Source organism: Octopus bimaculoides, chromosome 23 (genome assembly GCF_046866305.1).
Source record: "Octopus bimaculoides isolate indiv1 chromosome 23, ASM4686630v1, whole genome shotgun sequence".
NCBI classification, from domain to species: Eukaryota; Metazoa; Mollusca; class Cephalopoda; order Octopoda; family Octopodidae; genus Octopus; species Octopus bimaculoides.
In genome coordinates, this window is record NC_142950.1 from 17,524,608 (window position 1) to 17,544,607 (window position 20,000).

Here is a 20,000-nt window from a genome sequence, read left to right on the forward strand (position 1 = left end):
TATATATATATACATACATATATACATATATATACATATACGCACCCATACATATTCACAAATACTCATATATGAATATATATTAAAAAAATTTGCATAAATATATCTGTGCACAAAAATATACATACATCCAATTAAGCATACATAGATGCATATTTATATATTTTTTATAAATAATAGAGAAAAAAATACATATATGTACACAAAAATCTATACAAACACATCTAGTTTCATACAGAAACATGAATATATATACACACACTCTCCCACAGATACACGTGTATATATAAACACTTATACACGTACCATTATACATACATATATATTTTTTATGTATTTGTTGTTATATGAATTTATATAGATACTCATCTGAAGGTAATTCTTATATAAGTGAATGAGATGTTAAATGAATGAAAATTAATTAATGAATTAAAGAATAATAAAGTTAATGGGTTGTCCATTAATTCACATGAAATGATTACTTTATTATTATATGCTAGAAAAGTTGGGCTGAATTAGGGGTTTAAAGAGTAAATCTTGCTTAAGAAGACAAAGTCAAAATTATAAATAAGGTTTACTACAGTAATTCCGTAACATATTTGTTAGTGTGAAAATTTTATCGAGATTTGAAAATCACAATATATTATGCTGACCAGTAAATTTTTCATCAAATAATGAGATATTAAAATGATTGGGATATGTTTTGTTACGAGAATAAATATTTAAACTATGAATGATAGAAATTAAAGATGTTTCTAGGAACACTGAAATGATGAATTATGATTGTAGATTTAGAGAACTCTCATTAAAAAAGCCAGGAACATAATAACTCTTATTATTGCTAAGCCAATTGGTGAATAAATTGGAAGTCGTAAAATAATGATATTGAGGTATAATTAAGCATGGAAAAGAAGAAGTAAGGTTAATAAAGCATTGCATATTATTGCATATTTGAAAATAAAATAAAGTACAGTTCGTTATTACATAAAGAGCAGAATTTTCCACCCTTTTCATATGGCCTAGAAATAGAAAGAATTAGCCAGTCTAGTTTAAATTTTATGTTCTTATCTTTAAGTTCCCAGATTAGTTTGCTAAGGCTCGTGGTATTACGTTTGTTTCTATCTCTAAAGGTTGAGAAATGATTAGATATTCTGGTGGATATTGGTGAAGAGGACGATCCAACATAAAAGTAAATATTTGTAGGAGTACTAACTTGGCATTGATAAATAGTGTTTTTGAATTTGGCATTATCACTTAAAAAACTAATTCTTTTGCTATTAACTTCAGAAATCATGATTTTGTTGTTGTGACTATTACTATTATGTATCATGTTATAATTATTTTTCCTTATATTATTATTAGTGCTATTATTGTTATTATGGTAAGGGTTAATAATGTCTGGTTTAATGTTATTACTGTTGGAACTCTCTAGCGGATGTAGAAGCCTCATATTATATGCGGATATTATCTGTGAGATGTTTTTCGTGTTAGAGAAACCGAATCTAACCCTGTGTGTATTTATGACTGGGAAGTAATGAGAATGTTTTGGAAAATTCTTATTAATAGCGTTTTGGAACTGGGATACCAAGTTTGATTTTACACTTTTGCTAAAAGGTAGTATTATCCAGACATTTTTATTAGATTCTGGTTTAGAATATTTGCTAGTATCATTTATAAATAGTTTTAGTTTATTATTATCATTGATAAAGGGTTTAAACTGACGGTTACTTCCCCTATTTAGTGAATAAATGTTTAGTTGGTTATTATCGTTAAAGGATTTATGATGGAAATTATGAATGTATTTGTTGTTATTGTTTAAATTAAAATCTATATTATTATTACTATTATTATTATTACTCAAATCGGTTTCATAAGTAGAATATATATAGTTAACCTTTTCTCTATAACCTGCTTTTAATAAAGCTGAGTTGTAAAACTCAGCCTCTTTATTGAAAATATTTTTGTTTGTAGATAGATTAGATAGTCTAAGTGAAATGTTCTTAACTAAATTTCTTGTTACTGAATTTGGATGATTGCTGAACTTGCTGATGTATTTTAGGTTAGTGGAGGGTTTGTGATAAGGGAAGAATGTTTTAGTGTGTAGGTCTAGAGTGACATCCAAGAAATTAGCTATAGATGTTTCATCTTCAATTACTATACTAAAGCCCATTCTACTGAAAAACCTAGCTAGTCTATTTTTAACTTTTTGTATTTTTTGGTTTGTGGTGTTTTCCAAATAGAGTAAACAATCGTCTCAGTATAGACCACCCTTAACATTTGGGAATTGGTCTTCTAATTCATATAGAATGTATGTGCGGACTAAATCAGCTATTTGTGCTGAATCAGAACTTCCCATAGGGACATCAAATCCTTCTTGGGTGTCCTTACGTATCCATAGTTTGTTATTGAACTTAATTATAGAATTTCTTGCTGCTTTAATAACTTTAAATTCCTCTCTAGACATACCCGCCTTCTTATTATATTTTATATTTTTTTCTATTATTTATAAAAAATATATAAATATGCATCTATGTATGCTTAATTGGATGTATGTATATTTTTGTGCACAGATATATTTATGCAAATTTTTTTTATATATATTCATATATGAGTGTATTTGTGAATATGTATGGGTGCGTATATGTATATATATATATATGTATATATGTATGTATATATATATATATATATATATATATATATATGTGTGTGTGTGTGTGTGTGTGTGTATATATGTGTGTATATGTATATGTGTATATGTATGTATCTGTGTATGTGTGTGTATATGTGTATATATGTGTATGTGTGTATGTATATATGTGTATATATGGATGTATGTATATATATATGTATGTATATATATATATATATATATATGTATGTATATGTATGTTTGTGTGTATGTATATATATGTACTTGTATATATGTATGTATATATATATATGTGTGTATATATGTATGTTTATAGGCGTAGATGCATATGTATATATGTATGTGTATGTGTGTATGTTTGTTTTTATGTATATATGAGTATCGATGTGTATATATGTGTATGTGTGTACATGTATATGGATGTATGTGTATATGTATATGTATATATATATATATATATATATATATATATATATATATATATATATATATATATATGTATGTATATATGTATACATATGTATATGAGTATGTGTATGTATTGATATATGGATATGTATATGTATATGTATATATATATATATATATATATATATATATATATATATATATATATATATATATATATATATGTATATGTGTGTGTGTTCGTATGTATATGTGAGTGTGAGTTTTGACGTGGATGTGTATATAAATATGCATATTTGAACTTATTGGAGGAAATGTAGGTCTGTTTGTGTATATATATGCGCATACACATAAGTATCAATATTTTCATAGAAACACAGTATTAACCCCATTTATAATGCCTTTTTATTACATAACATTCCTTTCCAAAAAATTTTTTTATTGTATTTATATCATCCCATCTACTCCAAAATCTACACTCTGAATTTTCCTTCCCTCTCTCTCCCTTTTTTTTTTTTCTCCTCCTTCCTTTCTTGTCCTAAGTACTATCTGGTAGCGTCCACATCTCTAACGGTTTTTTCAAATGAATTACGTTATAACCTTATCCAACTATAGTTCTCATACTCGGTCATAATGTCTTACGTTTAAGATGATCCCCATACATTTCCCTGAGGAGAAGTTTACATTTTTAACATCGACGATTCCTATGGATCGCATAAATTGTAATTCTTCGAAACATATGTCGGAATAAAGTATGCAGTTATAACATGCGTTCACTCCAGTCCTCAAATTTATATATAATCAAATACCCAAAATATCAAGGAGTTTCTGCCTCAAAAACAGGAATTACACCACAGTTATTTTGTGATCTTTGCTACCCTGGTTTCTATTAACTCATTTATTCTATCCGAATTATTATTAATTAGGATAAAATAAATACATATAATTATATATATATATATATATATATATATATATATATATATATATATATATATATCTATATTGTACCCATATATGCATGTATATGTCGATATGTAAATACATGTATGTATATATGCATACATTTATATATTATTTATATTATATATATATATGTGTAAATAGAGAAAAGGATAAAGAGAACAATGGCAAATTTAGAAATATATTTTATGGATAGAGTCTTACAGCTGTTTCAGGGAAAATCCAATGCATCCCTTCATCGGAGACAGAAATAGTAGAGGAATCGATTATTATATCTATAAGCGGAGAGTTATAGTAGGAAGTGAGAGTGAGTGTGATGCGCTGAAAAAAGAAAGAAAAAACAGTACTTGGAGTGTAGCTTCATTCCAGTAGTAAGTATCCGTGTAAATAATCTTTGTGGGAAATTTCCGGAGATAGTTGTTGTATATATATATTGTCAGTGTATCATATATCAGAAAAATAAGCACACTCTAAAGCATAGCTTCCTAAAGTGGGCGATTTCAATTTACAGGTGGTTGATGGGTGAATTTCTAGAAAATGGTGGATGATTTGAGATTTTGGTGGGCGATGTGAATATTTTGTGGGCGACAAAGAATTTTTAGAAATCAAGTCTGCATTTACTTATATCTAGGTATGTCTAGAATAAGGATGCACTTTATTGATTTGACTACTCCCATAAGATGTTCCTTTGTATTAAAAAAGCAGACTTGTTTATCGATCGAATATTTTTGTTGCACAGTTATTGAGATGTTTGTCATATGTGCTAAAAATAGCAGCCAAATAGGCCTAGGCCTTAAATCATCCTCCACCTCATTTTTTTTTTTGTTTTTGGCGAAATCATATGAAATCCCACATGTAGAATGCAAATTCACAAAAATTTTCTGAAAACTCCAAAAAATAAAAAATTTATGAGGGGTTATATGTCATGTGTAATTCTGTGGTTTCATATCGAAACACAAATGCTATTTTCAGGATGTTGACAAAATGTGCAGTCATGCACAAAATGACAGCTTTGAAATCGTGTTTCTTGGTTGGGTGAAAATGATCAGACTTTAAACCTCTACAACTTTTTAAAAACATTTTTCTGGAAAAGTATATTAATGTGCCAAATTCTAAAATTTTCGATAAACCTATATTTTTGAAATGCTGGCAGCCAAACGAACTAGATCCGTATTTGCTCCAGTAAAGACGTGTCATCTGACTGCTCTATTGACTTCTCTTTGGGAATACCATACTGCCTTTCTGATGCTGTCCATACAAAATCATTTTCACATTTTCACTTTACTGATGCTTCCAGTCAAGAAAATTTGTTGACAGCACAGTAGTGATTATTTATCACTTGGATTTATTCCCTCTCCATTCCTTGGCACACTGGCAGCATTTAGTGGCAAAAAATATGGACGGTAGATTGAATGATGTACTACAGTTAGTTATCAAGACTGTGAACAAATTGAAGTCCAGTTCCTTGTCTGATCGAATTTTCCGTCAATTCTATCTGAGAAATGATGAGGACTATACTAAACTCTTGTACCATACCAAAGTGCAGTGGCTGTCAAAAGGAAACTGTGTTTTACGCTTTGTTGAACTGTTTCATATAATCATATCTTTCTTTGAAGATACTCCACTATCTGCTTCATTGATGGCTGCAAGGTGTGATATCCTTTTTCTTTGTGATATATTCACAAAATTAAATGATTTGAATAAGTTATTGCAAGGAAACAGAAAAACTCTCATTGATTGTAAATCATTAATCACGACCTTCATTTCGAAATTGGTGCTGTATAAGACTAACATTTCAAAACGTCAATTCCATCAGTTTCCACAACTTGATTCTTTGAAAGTTGAATTGATTGATGAGGATTTAACTACATATCGCAACTATTTACAATCATTGCACAATGACATGGTGGAATGATTTCAAGATGTTATTGTACTGAATATTTCATATTGGTATAGCAATCCATTTGAGGTTGACGCAGTTGATTGCGAGGACAATGTTCAGGAGGAATTGATAGAATTACAAAATGACAATGTTGCTCTAATGCAATATCATCGTAATGGCAAAGAAGGTTTGTGGTACCATCAAAGTATATTCAATACCTTCCCCAATCTGCTTGCATTCCCTACTTCGTACATGGTTGAATCTGGTTTTAGCCATGTTGGAACTTTACTTTGTCATAAAAGAATTGGATTGGATGTGACAAAACGAGGCAACTTGTGGATAAAGTTTACAAGTTTGAAACCGAATGTATCTGCACTAGCTACCTCACACCAGACACATGGTTCTCATTAAAAAGTTATATTCTTTCCCTTTATAATACAATCATTAATTATTTTTGCATTGGTAGTTCTGATCAATGGTTCATTTGGTTCATCAATGGTTCATCTGTGTGAAAGATCAATGGTTCACCAGTGTAAAAGAAAGCGCAAGTTTACTGAAGTTAATAACGTTAACGTTAGAATTTTATTAACACTAATGACAAAACTAAACCTACAATAAGGGATTTGTAAACAGGGCAATGAGTTTATGATATAGTCTAAGTGTCAAATGATACAATAGGGAGGAGTTCTAGGGGATTCAGTGTTGGGGTTGTCAGGGTTTTTTTTTTACACAGGTGGGCTATGGAGCATTTTTTGGTTGATAGGTGAGTGATATTGCAATTTGGTGCGGAAAGTTTGGGAAACACTGATCTAAAGCATAAAGCAGTAATGTATTTAAATGTAGTTAAGTCTATGTCCTGTCATAGAGTAACCAGTGGTTTCACATCCACAAAAAGGTTTAGCCCCATGGACATTTCGTCAGACTCTAAAGCCGAAAACAGTGTAACTCTTCACTTCTAGAAGGCAGGAATCCATTACAGTAATTTGGTCAGTAAGTCACAAAAGAATAAATATTCTGGGTGAGCAGGGAGGGGTTCTCTCCCTTAAACCAGTTCATCTGGGCCAAAAGAGGGGGAATAGGGGATTTTTTTCCCTTGGGCTGCTTTTAGATTGTAAGGACCCTTCCAGGTCTAATTGGAGAACAGGGAATCCCATGCTTGCAGCAGGTAGTGTTTGAAACAGATGAAAGGGTTGTAAATTTCTTTGTGAGTGTTCAGTGATCCAGGCTCCAGGGAGTCTTTGAGTATCCTTACTTGCTCAGCTATACGAAGCTTGTAGCAGCATTCGTTCCTGTTAATATAAGGTCACTTGATATTGTATGGGGTTCTTTCATCTTTGAGGGACCACACATGGCTGGCCAGGGGTATAATGAATCGTCTTTCTGAAATCCTGAAAGAGGACCTGTGGTTGTACAGGTGCTGCTTGAAGGCCATCCCAACTGACCTGATATATTTTCATCTGTGCTGTTATTATTATGAGGCATGGATCTGGTGATATTGCTATGGCTGTCATCTCCGGCCATAGTGCTGGAGCTGGGGTCATTGGCATCAGTGCTGCTGTTTCTGCCTCACTTACTGCTGCTGATACTGATAGAAATGTGATGCAACTTTTAAACAGAAGAAAGAAAAGGGAGACAGGTGATCAGGGACACTCTAAACACATCACCGGTTGTCAGGTAGTGGTGGGGGATAAACATAAACACATGCACATGTTCATGAGGGGTCTGCCCTACCCCACTGCCACCTCCAACCTCCCTAACCTATCTACCCTTTCCCACCACACTTCATCCCTTAACATCTGAGAGCAGAATATGCATAAACTACATACCCCTGCTTTCTCAGTTGCCTTCCTTCTTCACCCCACAAACCACTTCCATTTCTCATTATCCTCGCCCACCTACTGTCTTTACATATCACTACCTTTCTGTGTTCCCCACCATTAACACCTCACTTATCTGCTATCATCCTCAATGCTGGCACATATCTACACCACCACTCTCTTATATTTCACTTCATCATTTGTTACAGTCACCTTTTTCCTGCCTACTTGTCCAGTCCAAACCATTGTATCACCTCACCCATTCTCACCACTCAGTGTCCATTGAGGGCATATCTCAACACATCTTTACCACCATCTCTCTCACTATTGTTTTCTTTATCTTACACTCTAACTCACCAGCTCTCTAATTTGCACTCGTTTTTCTTCCAACTGGGGTATCCATGTATCTACATTATAGTAAGATACCTATTCTTGTCCCCCTTTACCTTTAAACTCTCAACTGGCTCAAAACCATCCCTACCTCAATACTACTGCCCCACTCCCAGCTGAGGAGTTTTGTTTTCTTGCAAGTTGCTAGGTGACCCTGTTGCTGGTGCCATGTAAAAGCACCCAGTAAAGTGGTTAGTGTTAGGAAGGGCATCCACTTACAGAAACCATGTCAAAACAGACTATGGAGCCTCGTATGGTTCCTGGCCTCAACACCTATTGTCAAATCATTCAAGCCATGCCAGCATGGAAAACAGGAATTAAATGATGATGATGGTAATGATGCTATACACAATGGGCTTCTTTCAGTTTCCCTCTATCAAATACACTCACTTTTGCTATAGCTCAGGGGCTATAGGAGAAGATACTAAACCCAGAACCAGGCTGTTGGGAAGCAAGCTTCTTACCATACAACCATGCCTGCGCTTGTTTGCCTATATTTTCCAATAAACTCTACTGAGTGATCCTTATTGTTCTTTTTTTCTGAATTTTTAAAATTATAAAGGTAATTTATGGACACCCCATACTTCTCATGCTAATCCACTCAGTTAATCTTCGTAAATAGACATTTAGACATTTTCAAATAACTGTATTACAGCACATTTAAATATAAGTGGTTGAGTATTCCACAGACTTGTGTATCTTTTAGACAATCCTCAGCCAAAAGCAGTATGACACAATATGTGACAAGATCAACCCTTTAAATTACAGGTACAATCCAATCCACCCAATGGACCTCTACACAGTTTCTGTCAACTCAGTTTCACTGCCGGCTTTGCAATCAGCCCGAACCTCTCCAGGTGTCTCACTACCTCGGTGGCTGGCACTATAGTCTCGTCAACCAAAAAGTCGTCGATGTAGGAACTGGTGGCCTTCCTTATCTTCTCCTCTTTCCCTAGGATGGACTTGAGCACCATTGCCATGATTTTCGGAGCGGAATTCAGCTCGAAACCCAGCACGTCCGGCCCTTGTACCGCACCAGCTGATATCGCCACAGCTTGTTTCTCACACAGAGCTGCAAATGTGCCGACTTCAAGTCGACGATCGTCGCTCCCTTGGTCGACTGTCTCCACACACGTAACGTCTCACCACAAACGTCCATTGCCTTGCCTCCTGTGTGGCACGATATATGTTCGTTCAGTTCCCTAAAGTCCAGCACTGGTCTGACTTTTCCCTTCGTCGGCTGTACTGCCGCCATCAGAGGTAGCACTCTGCTCACCACCTCCTCTTTCCACGGGACAAGGACACCTTCCTTGATCCATTTCTCTACCTCCTCGTCGAACTCGACCCTAGCGTGACCGTTTAAGGTATGCTGGTAGCAGCTCACCCTGTTCTTTAGTAGTGGGGGCTCGTCTTTCCATCGCCACTCTATCGTCCACCTCCGACCATCGAACGCTGCCTGAAAATCTTTGTCCTCGATGGTGTAAGCGGCGCTGTCCCTGACGGGGCTCTGCTCTCCCCGGTGGTCCCGAGTCACGGCGCACGATGCCCCCACACTTCCGAACGTGACCTCATCTCCTGCAATCCTGACACCACCAAGACGTTTGATGGCGGCCATCCCCAACACGACATCAACCCCGTCTATCACATATTCAATCACGATCACCCGTAGCCTTAGCGCCGCGCCTGGCAACGCTATCTCCTCACTGCAGCTGCCCTTGCAACGGATCTCTCTGCCGTCGACCACCCGGACGCTACTCGTCCCATACCATTTCTTCGCCACCCTTGGTGTCACGAGGGTAGTCGTTCAACCCGTGTCCACGAGGGCCTTGAACTTCTTCTCCTCGGCCTTGACCTCGACTACGGGCAGCGCCTCCACAAGCGCCTCTACTTGGTTGCGGGGAAAGTTTGAGAGGCAGCAACTTCCCCACGGTCGTTTCACTGGTTGCAATCACGGGTGATGTGCCCCGTCTTCCTGCATCGATAGCAGACGGGCCCCGATTCGGTGCATTCCCTCACCATGTGCGACCCCTGACATTTAAAACACCGGCCCGAGAACGGCCGCTGTCGTTGCTCGGTAGGCTTCCTCACGCCTTTCTCCGGCCGTCGTCTGTTGGAACACGCCTCCGCCGCCGCCATCTCAATCGTCTTCCGTTCGACGTGTTGCGTCAACACGTGAGTAACAGTTTTTTTGTTATATTTCTGCTGCTTTTAAATAAAGCATATTACTCTACCTCTGGTATTTGAGTACTCTTTTTTCCACCTTGTTGCACATTTATGTGCTTACTCCGGTATACACACACACACACACACATATATATACGTGTGTGTGTGTCTGTGCTTGTTCCCCAACATCGCTTGACAAGCGATGCTGGTGTGTTTATGTCCCCGTAACTTAGCGGTTTGGCAAAAGAGACTGATAGAATAAGTACTAGGCTTACAATGAATATGTCCTGGGGTCGATTTGTTCGACTAAAGGCGCTGCTCCAGCATGGCCGCAGTCAAATGATTGAAACGAATAAAAAATAAAAATAAAAATAAAATAAAATAAAAGAGGTTTAAAGTTTGATCATTTCCCCACCAGAAACAGAATTTGGAAGCTGTCATTTTGTGCGTGACTGCACATTTTGTCGTCGATATCCTGAAAATATCACATGTTAATATTTGTAAACAACACGTGTTATGTCTCAGGTAATTTTCTTTCATGTAAATAAATGTTTATGTTAATTTGAAAGAGAAAAACAGTTTGTTTTAAATCTCTGAGTGAGATGTTGGCAAATAAATTTTAATTTAAAAGATTTATCGAAAAAATCTTATTTAGCTGTTATTTTTAGCACACCTCACAGCCACCTCAGTGCTCAATGACAAAAAGAAATGTTTAAACAAGACTTGTCAACACGTGATTCCTCGTAGACTTTTCAAAGACTGCTAATTACTATGGCAACAGGCAAAAGAATTCTTATGTTTCAGCTTGCCACTACCGAAACAGACATGAATGTAGCTTACGATTGGCTAAAATCACCAAAATTTTCAAACTTTAATTACTAATGACTCTTTATTTATTGATTTATAGCGAAAATTACTTGCACGTCATTAACTAGCCTATAAAAGTGTTTCATTACACTGAATATGAAATCAATTCGAACAGAAAATTGACGCTGGCAACCAAACAGAAAAGATCCCGTAATCTCCGTATTTTCTCACGTAGTTTAAAAAAAAAAAAAATTCGAAAAATAGTGAAAAATTTAAAAATTTGGGTGGGGAGAGGGGAAATAAAAAGTTTGAAACGTGTTCAATTTTTTTAGGAAAATTGTAATCTCCGATATTGAAAACAGGAATCCGAAGTAATTTTTGAAAAAAAATGGAAGGGGAGGGGACCTACACCTAATCTCTGCCTACGTTAGCATCTGTTTAGCGTTGATAAGTTTTCGTTAAAAGTCTAAAAAAAAGTATGAAATTTAATGAAAAAAGAAAGTTTATTAAGCATACTTTGACCCTGAAACGAACTTAAAGTAGAATTTGGACAATCTTAAGAAATCTGGCCACAGAGTGGCCATAACCATAGACCTAATGCCTATTCAATAATTGGGATAAAACATAAAAATAAAGTGGGTTTTTTTCAAACCGCCGATGGGGCATGGGGAAAAATAGGTTAGGAAATACTGATGTAAACAATACATATTTTGTAGCGAGAGTGTTTAATTACGAAAAAACAAACATGGGCAAGCAGACTACACAACAGCTCTGCTTGTTATTATGAAAACAGGCACCAATATGTCTAGGGCTTTTGATTTGCTAAAATTACCCCAAATTTGCAAACTTTAAAAGCTATTAATTTTTATTTATCTATTTCTGGCAAAAATGAATTTTATTTCCATAATTAGTATACAAAACTACACCAATACACCAAATTTGAAATCACTTGGAACAAAATTGAAGAAATTGAAAAGTGAAAGCCAAACAGAAAAGATCACATTTTTTTTTCTAGTGAGGTCATGACCAACGCCATAAGGTTGGTCCTGAAACATGATGAAGTTGCATAAGATGATCAGTGTTTTTATCAGAAGTTCGGAGCAAGTGTAAATAACCATGCAACATCAAGAGCCCTTTGTTATCGGCTCCAAGAAATTCCAGGACTGGCTGCCATTAAATAGTTCTGAGGGGGAGCTATGTAGAGCATTGCCCATGAACTTGTAACAGAAGAACTGTAGCCAAGGACCTTCACTGCACACTAGTTATTGAGCTGGTCCACAGAAAAAGAACTGGCTAGGTGGCAAATTTAACAAGACCTTAAATGGATGATCGTACTCTCTGTCACGTTCTAGATAATTGACACAGAATAAACAATGTTTCAGCACACTCTGTGGTTATTTTTATGTATAACATAACAAAAGCTATAACCCAATACTCTTTATTTTAGCAGAATACTTGTTTAACTTTTACAAGAAGAGTGACAGTGCATTTGTCAGACTCTCTGGCGAAGACTTGCGAGACAAAACTTCGGAGTCACTTTTACTCTTCTTGTAAAATTTTAAGGAATGTAGGCGTCGGCTTAGCATGGGTGTGTGGTAAGAAGCTTGCTTTCCAACCACATGGTTCCTGGTTCAGTCCCACTGCGTGGCACCTTGGGCAAGTGTCTTCTACTATAGCTTCGAGCCGACCAAAGCCTTGTGGATGGATTTGGTAGATGGAAACTGAAAGAAGCCCATCGTATATCAAACATCTGACACAATCTGAGACAAATAACGACAAAAAACAATCCTCCATACTCTACCAACATGCCAAAGACCAGCATGGAGGCAACTTGAGTCAACTCGACATCCGCATCTTATCCAAGCACCCAAAAGACCCAACTCTAAGACAAATACGGGAGTACGTCCTTATAAATGAAACTTCCCCAATACTAAATAGGAAATATACATAGATATCATACCCCCATACCCACATTTTACACAGGTAGAGTAGAACAGTTAATGGGCTTTTACGCAGATAGATGTATGTATGTCTGTGTGTGTGGATGTATGTGTGTGCACATGTATGTAAACAAACAGGTCTACATACAGACGGGTAGGTACATAGGGTATATGAACAGACAACCACATACGCAAATAGAGACTGAAACACATGACCACACATACACACACACTTTACTTCACACAAAGACACATGTCCACACATATGGAGATGTGCACCCATACATACAAACATGGTACATAGCAGCAAAACACACACACACACATGCACACACACACACGCACACACACACACACACTCAGACATGCACACACAAGGAGACAGAGGTACATACATACATATACACACATGCACACACATACATAAAAAACACACAAACACAGGAATATGCAGAATACATACATACATGCAAACGCACGCACATACATACATATATGCATACACATACATACATACATATATACATATGCACACACACACAGACATACATACACACACATGCATGCATACATACACACACACTGAGACACAAACATGCGCAAAAACAAACAAAAGCAAAAAAGAACGCAGCGTAAATAACGGACAGTCAAGACTATTGCTAAGGTTGCAAGACGCAACGAAAATTTTAGGAAAATAAAAAGAAAAATAAGTGGAAATTTTACCGGTGAGTGTGTTAAATTTCAAGGCACAATAAGAAAATGACTCTCCCCAGACACAACAGAATATGCTTCAACACACAAAATCACATTAAAAAATCTTGCAAACCAAATCCAAAAACGAAATATATATATATATATATATATATATATATATATACAGGGGTTGGACAAAATAATGGAAACACCTAGCATCATAGTATCATAATTATGAAATATCTATAAAACCGTCAAAAGCTTGTTTATTTTTATACTTTTTGATTTATTATTAGTGTTGCTTAGTATGTTTTCTTAAAATTGCTGATTCTTTTCAGATATCATCAGAAAAAGGTAATTAAAATTCATTAAAATGATAGATCTTTCGGACTTTCACAGAAGTCAAATTGTTTGTATCCGTATGGCAGGCGCTAGCCTAATGAAAACAGCCGAAATGTTTGGTGTATCAAGAAGTACTGTCTCGAAAATAAAGACAACCTTTCAGAAAGAGGGGAAAAAACCTCCTTGTCGAAACAAAACTCCAGAAGAAAACCAAAACTTTCAGATAAGGACTGCTAGACTCTTACACGATTTGTTAGAAAATATCACAAAAGTACAGCTCCCAAAATTACTGCAGAGCTTAATGACCACTTCGAGAACCCAGTTTCCACAAAACTGTTCCCGGGAGCTGCACAAAGCCGGATGTCACGGGGGCGCTGCGATCAGAAAACCATTACTTTCAAAAACAAACGTTTCAAAGCATTTAGAGTGGAGTAAAAACCTACAGAATTGGTCCTTAGAGCAGTGGAAGAATGTAATTTTCTCGGACGAGTCATCCTTTACTTTATTTCTAACTACCGGCCAAGTATACGTGTGGAGACAGCCAAAAGAAGCATTTGACCAGGACTGCCTTCTTCCAACTGTTAAACATAGAAGAGGATCTGTGATGATCTTGGGTTGGGGAGCTATATCTTGGAAATCCGCCAGCCCAATGGTTTCTCTTCATGACAGAATTAATAGTCAATACTATTTAAGCATTTTATCTGACCAAATTCATCCTATGGTTGCGGAACTGATTCCGGAGGGAAACGCAATCTTTCAGGATGATAAATGCACCAACTCACACCGTTAAACTTGTTACCTAATGGCATGAGGAACATTCTCGTAAAGTTGAACATCTTATCTGGCCACCACAGTCAACAGATCTCAATATTATTGAACCTTTATGGTGCAGTTTAGAAAAACAAGTAAGGAATCGATATCCCCCACCATCATCACTACAAAAACAGGAGACTGTTTTAGCTGAAGAATAGACAAAAATTCCTTTGGAAACAATTCAATCTTTGTATGAGTCTGTAGTAACGCCGTGCGCATGCGTAGTCTCACGCATGCGTGGAATTAAACAAGCAAGTGTTCCCGCTTAATTCTATCTCTTTTACGGTCGGCCGACCATGAGCATGGACGTAATAAGCTGTCTCTCTACATCTTTCGGACTTACGCTCGACAGCTCGCTTGCAACTACATACCCACGTCCCAACAACTATGCTCACACACAACAGAAGCTGTAACAACAAGAACTAAAGATGTATATATTTACCACCTGAATAAATGTTGTTTAAGTTGATAGTCTGGAGTTCAGCGTTCCGTTATATTCTAATTTTATAGTAGGAAAGTCAGGTATACATCTAAAGATGTATAACCCACTTTCTACTAAAGTGGTGACCCCCGACGAAGAAACAAACGCAGCATGGACTCTGGACTACCAACTTATAACTGGTGAACCCGACTAAAGAACAAATACGGCCATGGAGACTGAACTACGTATTACCAACATCTCCAACCATAGTCAACACGACTCAACAAGCGCGGTTTTTATTCTCGCCTCTGTTAGAGTGGATGTTTCCACTCACGATAAAACAGACAAGAATTACAGCCTGCGACTTTCCAATTGTGTACTCAAGAAAAAAAACTTGGTATAAAACTCTCGTGTACTGACTTTCTTTCTGCTGTGATATCTCACATACATATAGACGGCCTGTTTTTTTATTATGTTCTTATATGTCGCATTTCACACTCTCACATACACATACATTTTTTATGCCACACATTAACTCTTGTTATTCATTTCATACGGTTGTCTTTTCTATCGTCTCATTACTGGTATTTACGAATTCACTAATGTTCGTAGTATAACGTAATTACTTATATATCATCTTTGATATATATTTTGGTGTTCGACCGTGCGACACGTTTAAATAAAAGGAGTCCTCTGTTTTTCCATTCGTCACCATTTCTCCTTTTTGAGTTTGCACTGTCGTTTTTTCATCTTGGGTTAAGAAAATTTTTCTTCGAGGTTTTCGCTAATGGCCGTACAGAGATTTGTCTGTCGATCGTTCTGTAAAAGCGTACCTCTTCAAACACTCATCACCAAACAGCCTTTTCACCACCAGCTTTGCTCAACCAAGATTACCACCGTGACGACAACAACTACTACTACCAACTACAAGCATTCCCCCCGACGTCGCCAAGTTTCAACTGACCCATTACCACTGTCAACATCATTACCACCACACATACAGAACACTGCTATAGCAGTTCCTGCGCCGACGTCTTCATCAATGTACTGTCTACCACAATGTCGTGCGTCAACAACCCCACCACCAGGGACATACCAATCAACTTGTGTAACTTTTAATACGAACTGGTTTTCTCTATCTCGGTGTTTTGGGACTTTTCGCAGTCTATACTACAGACACTTTCACTTGTTCTGTGTTTTTTCTCACACACACACTTGTGCACTCATACATTTTCTTTCCTTTCAGGGAAAACAAACAATCAGACTTTTACATCATGTGATTCCAGTTTCCTGGAATCACGGTTGTTTTGTCATTGTCATTTCATTTATACATTGCATGCATGTATTTCACAAGTGCACATTCATTTCTTTCATTTTTTTTTGTGTGTGTTTTGTGCTACATCTTGTGGGTGGTTTTTCAGTGGCCATCCTGCCTCAGGCGTTCTAACAGATTTCATTTATCGTGCGTTTCTCGCACTGGCGAGGGAGCCCTGTAGTAACGCTGTGCGCATGCGTAGTCTCACGCATGCATGGAATTAAACAAGCAAGTGTTCCCGCTTAATTCTATCTCTTTTACGGTCGGCCGACCATGAGCATGGACGTGATAAGCTGTCTCTCTACATCTTTCGGACTTACGCTCGACAGCTCGCTTGCAACTACATACCCACGTCCCAACAACTATGCTCACACACAACAGAAGCTGTAACAACAAGAACTAAAGATGTATATATTTACCACCTGAATAAATGTTGTTTAAGTTGATAGTCTGGAGTTCAGCGTTCCGTTATATTCTAATTTTATAGTAGGAAAGTCAGGTATACATCTAAAGATGTATAACCCACTTTCTACTAAAAGTCCATACCTCGTAGAATTCAAGCTGTAATTACTTCCAAAGGCGGTCCTACCCCATATTAAAATAAATTTGTTGGAGATTTTGAGGTGTTTCCTTTATTTTGTCTAACCTCTGTATATATGTAAATGTTTGTGTGTCTGTGTTTGTTGCCACCATCACTTGACAACCAATGATGGTGTGTTTACGTCCCCGTAAATTAATGGTACGGCAAAAGAGGCCGATAGAATAAGTCCTGGGGTGCAGTCAAAATGACTGAAACAAGTAAAAGAATAAAAGAATATCTATATATATACACACACACACACACACACACACACATATATATATATATACAACGTTGGCTACGTTGAGGCCCAAATATTCTCAAGTTTCACCGGTCCCACTCCCGAACTATGCGGCCATTATATTGACGACTGTATTGGTGCAACCTCACTCTCCCACGAACATCTAGTCAAATCATTCCATCCTGCCCTCCACTTCTCCAGCACTATCGCTGACACCTCTGTCTCCTTTCTTGACATTTCGGTCAGCATCCATCACTCCACTCTCACCACCTCCATCCACTACAAACACACAGACTCACGCTGATACCTCAACTTCTCCTCCTCCCACCCTAAACATACCAAGCTTTCCATCCCCTATTCCAAATTCCTCCGTCTACGCAGGCTCTGTAGTGACGACCATGTCTTTGAGACTCAGTCTCAACTCATGGCTCACCACTTCATCCTACGTGGATATCCCCTCCCCACTATCCTCACCGCCCTTACCAGAGCACGTTCTGTGGACTGTGTATCTGCTCTCTCCCCCGCACCTGCTCCGCCGTCTCCCTTCCCCCTCACCTACCACCCCACCATCCTACCTCTCCAACGAACCATTCTCCGAGCCTTCCGGCGACTCCAGTCCGACCCCTCCACTTTGCACATCTTCCCTAACCGACCCCTCCCCTCTTTCAAACAAGCACACAACCTACGAGACCTCTTGGTCCACAGCTTCTTCCCTAACCCAACCTCCCAACCCGGCTCGTTCCCTTGCTCCCGCCCACGCTGCCGCACTTGCTCTTACCTCTCCAACACCACCCTCCTCACCGGCACCCATCATCGACTCCTTCACCTGCACTTCTACAAATGTCATCTACTGCATCTCCTGCTCTCTCTGCCCTTCTCTATACATCAGGCAAACGGGACGCCGCTTAGCTGACCGGTTCGTGGAACACCTCCGAGACATCCGACTCGGCAATGACACCCCGGTCTCGCGCCATTTCCGCTCTACCGGTCACTCTTTCCAACACCTGTCTGTGTTCGGATTGTCCTTGCACAGGGGCCATCCGGACTCCCGTTTGCGCTGTGAACAGAGATTACTCTTTTCTCTTCGCTCCTTTGCGCCATATGGGCTCAACTCTCTTCCCTTCTTCATGTAACCTCCTCCCTCTCTTCTCTCCCCTTCACACTTACTTTCTCCCACCCACCTCTCCCCTCTTGCTCCGACTCCTACTTCTCTTCACTGTTACTCTCGTTCTCTCTTCTCTTCATTCCTACCCACCTTCTCCCTTCATCGTCATCCCTCCCTCTGTAACGCCACCCACCCCTACACAATCCAACCCCACCTTCCCTATCCATCCCATCCCTTATACCCAACCTCTACTCACACATTCAACCTAACCCACACCCCACCCTTGCTTTCCCCACTCTCGCCTCCTCCATCTCCCAACACCACACCACACACCACTACACCATACACCACTATACCACATCACATCACACCACCACGCACACACCAGCACTGACCACTTCCCAGCCACACATCCACACACCTACATATACACACACGCACACGTCAAGGTCACCAGCCCTCTTCTACGTGCACATACATACTCTCTTATACGCACGCACGCGCACCTTCGTTTTGGGATCACCACTACTTTATTATCTCCCCTTCTTCCTAGCTCTCCTGTGTGACCCCTCTGTCAGGCATTCCCCATGATAGATCGCTAGCCACTACACATTATTTATTTTCTCTCCTTGTTTCTTTCTGTGTTCCTTTCTGTGGAAGAGCGTAGGCTCAAAACGTTAAAGACTTTTTCACTTCCCGAGCGTTAAACTAATACATCTGTTTGTTGTCTACAACACCTATCTTCGTCTTTTGTTTTTTTTTTCTGAATTCTTCCCCTATATATATATATATTCTTTAATTTTTTAATTCTCTAACTTGTTTCAGTCACTTGACTACGGACATGCTGGATCACCGCCTTTAGTCAAATAAATCGGCCTCAGGACTTATTCTATCAATCTTTTATGCTGAACCACTAAGTTACGTAAACACCAACATTAGATGGCAAGCGATGGTGGTGGTGGTGGGACAAACACAGACATACACATGCACACACACACACAAATACATACATATGTGTGTGTGTGTGTGTGTATACGACGGACTTTCAGTTTCCGTCTACCAAATCCACTCACAAGGCTTTGGTTGGCCCGGGGCTATAGTAGAAGACATCACGCAGTGGGACTGAACCCGGAGCCTTGTGGTTGGGAAGCAAGATTCTTACCACACACCCACGCTTGCGCCTATATATATATATATATATATATATATATATATATATATATATATATATATATATATATATATATATATATATATATATATATATATATATATATATATATATATATATATATATATATATATATATATATATATATATATATATATATATATATATATATATATATATATATATATATATATATATATATATATATATATATATATATATATATATATATATATATATATATATATATATATATATATATATATATATATATATATATATATATATATATATAT

At 37.6% G+C, this 20,000-nt stretch overlaps 2 protein-coding genes across 2 annotated transcripts in view; one reads left to right on the plus strand and one right to left on the minus strand.

Annotated features, from left to right (window-relative positions):
- The window catches only part of LOC106882406 (4-aminobutyrate aminotransferase, mitochondrial), a 205,254-nt gene that overhangs the window by 175,279 nt on the left and 9,975 nt on the right, over positions 1–20,000 (minus strand). The gene's annotated exons all lie outside the window — the stretch shown is intronic.
- LOC149131318 (protein ZBED8L-like) lies at positions 5,421–6,317 on the plus strand. Its single transcript, XM_089340718.1, has 2 exons — positions 5,421–5,674; positions 5,981–6,317. The coding sequence occupies exons 1-2, from the start codon at positions 5,421–5,423 to the stop codon at positions 6,315–6,317; spliced, it is 591 nt and encodes a 196-aa protein (XP_089196844.1).

Excerpts from the sequence above, each read along its gene's own strand:
- LOC149131318 (XM_089340718.1), top strand. The coding sequence starts at position 5,421 with ATGGACGGTAGATTGAATGATGTACTACAGTTAGTTATCAAGACTGTG. Across the intron at positions 5,675-5,980 it reads GCTTCATTGATGGCTGCAAG|CAATCCATTTGAGGTTGACG; the intron begins GTGTGATATCCT and ends ATATTGGTATAG.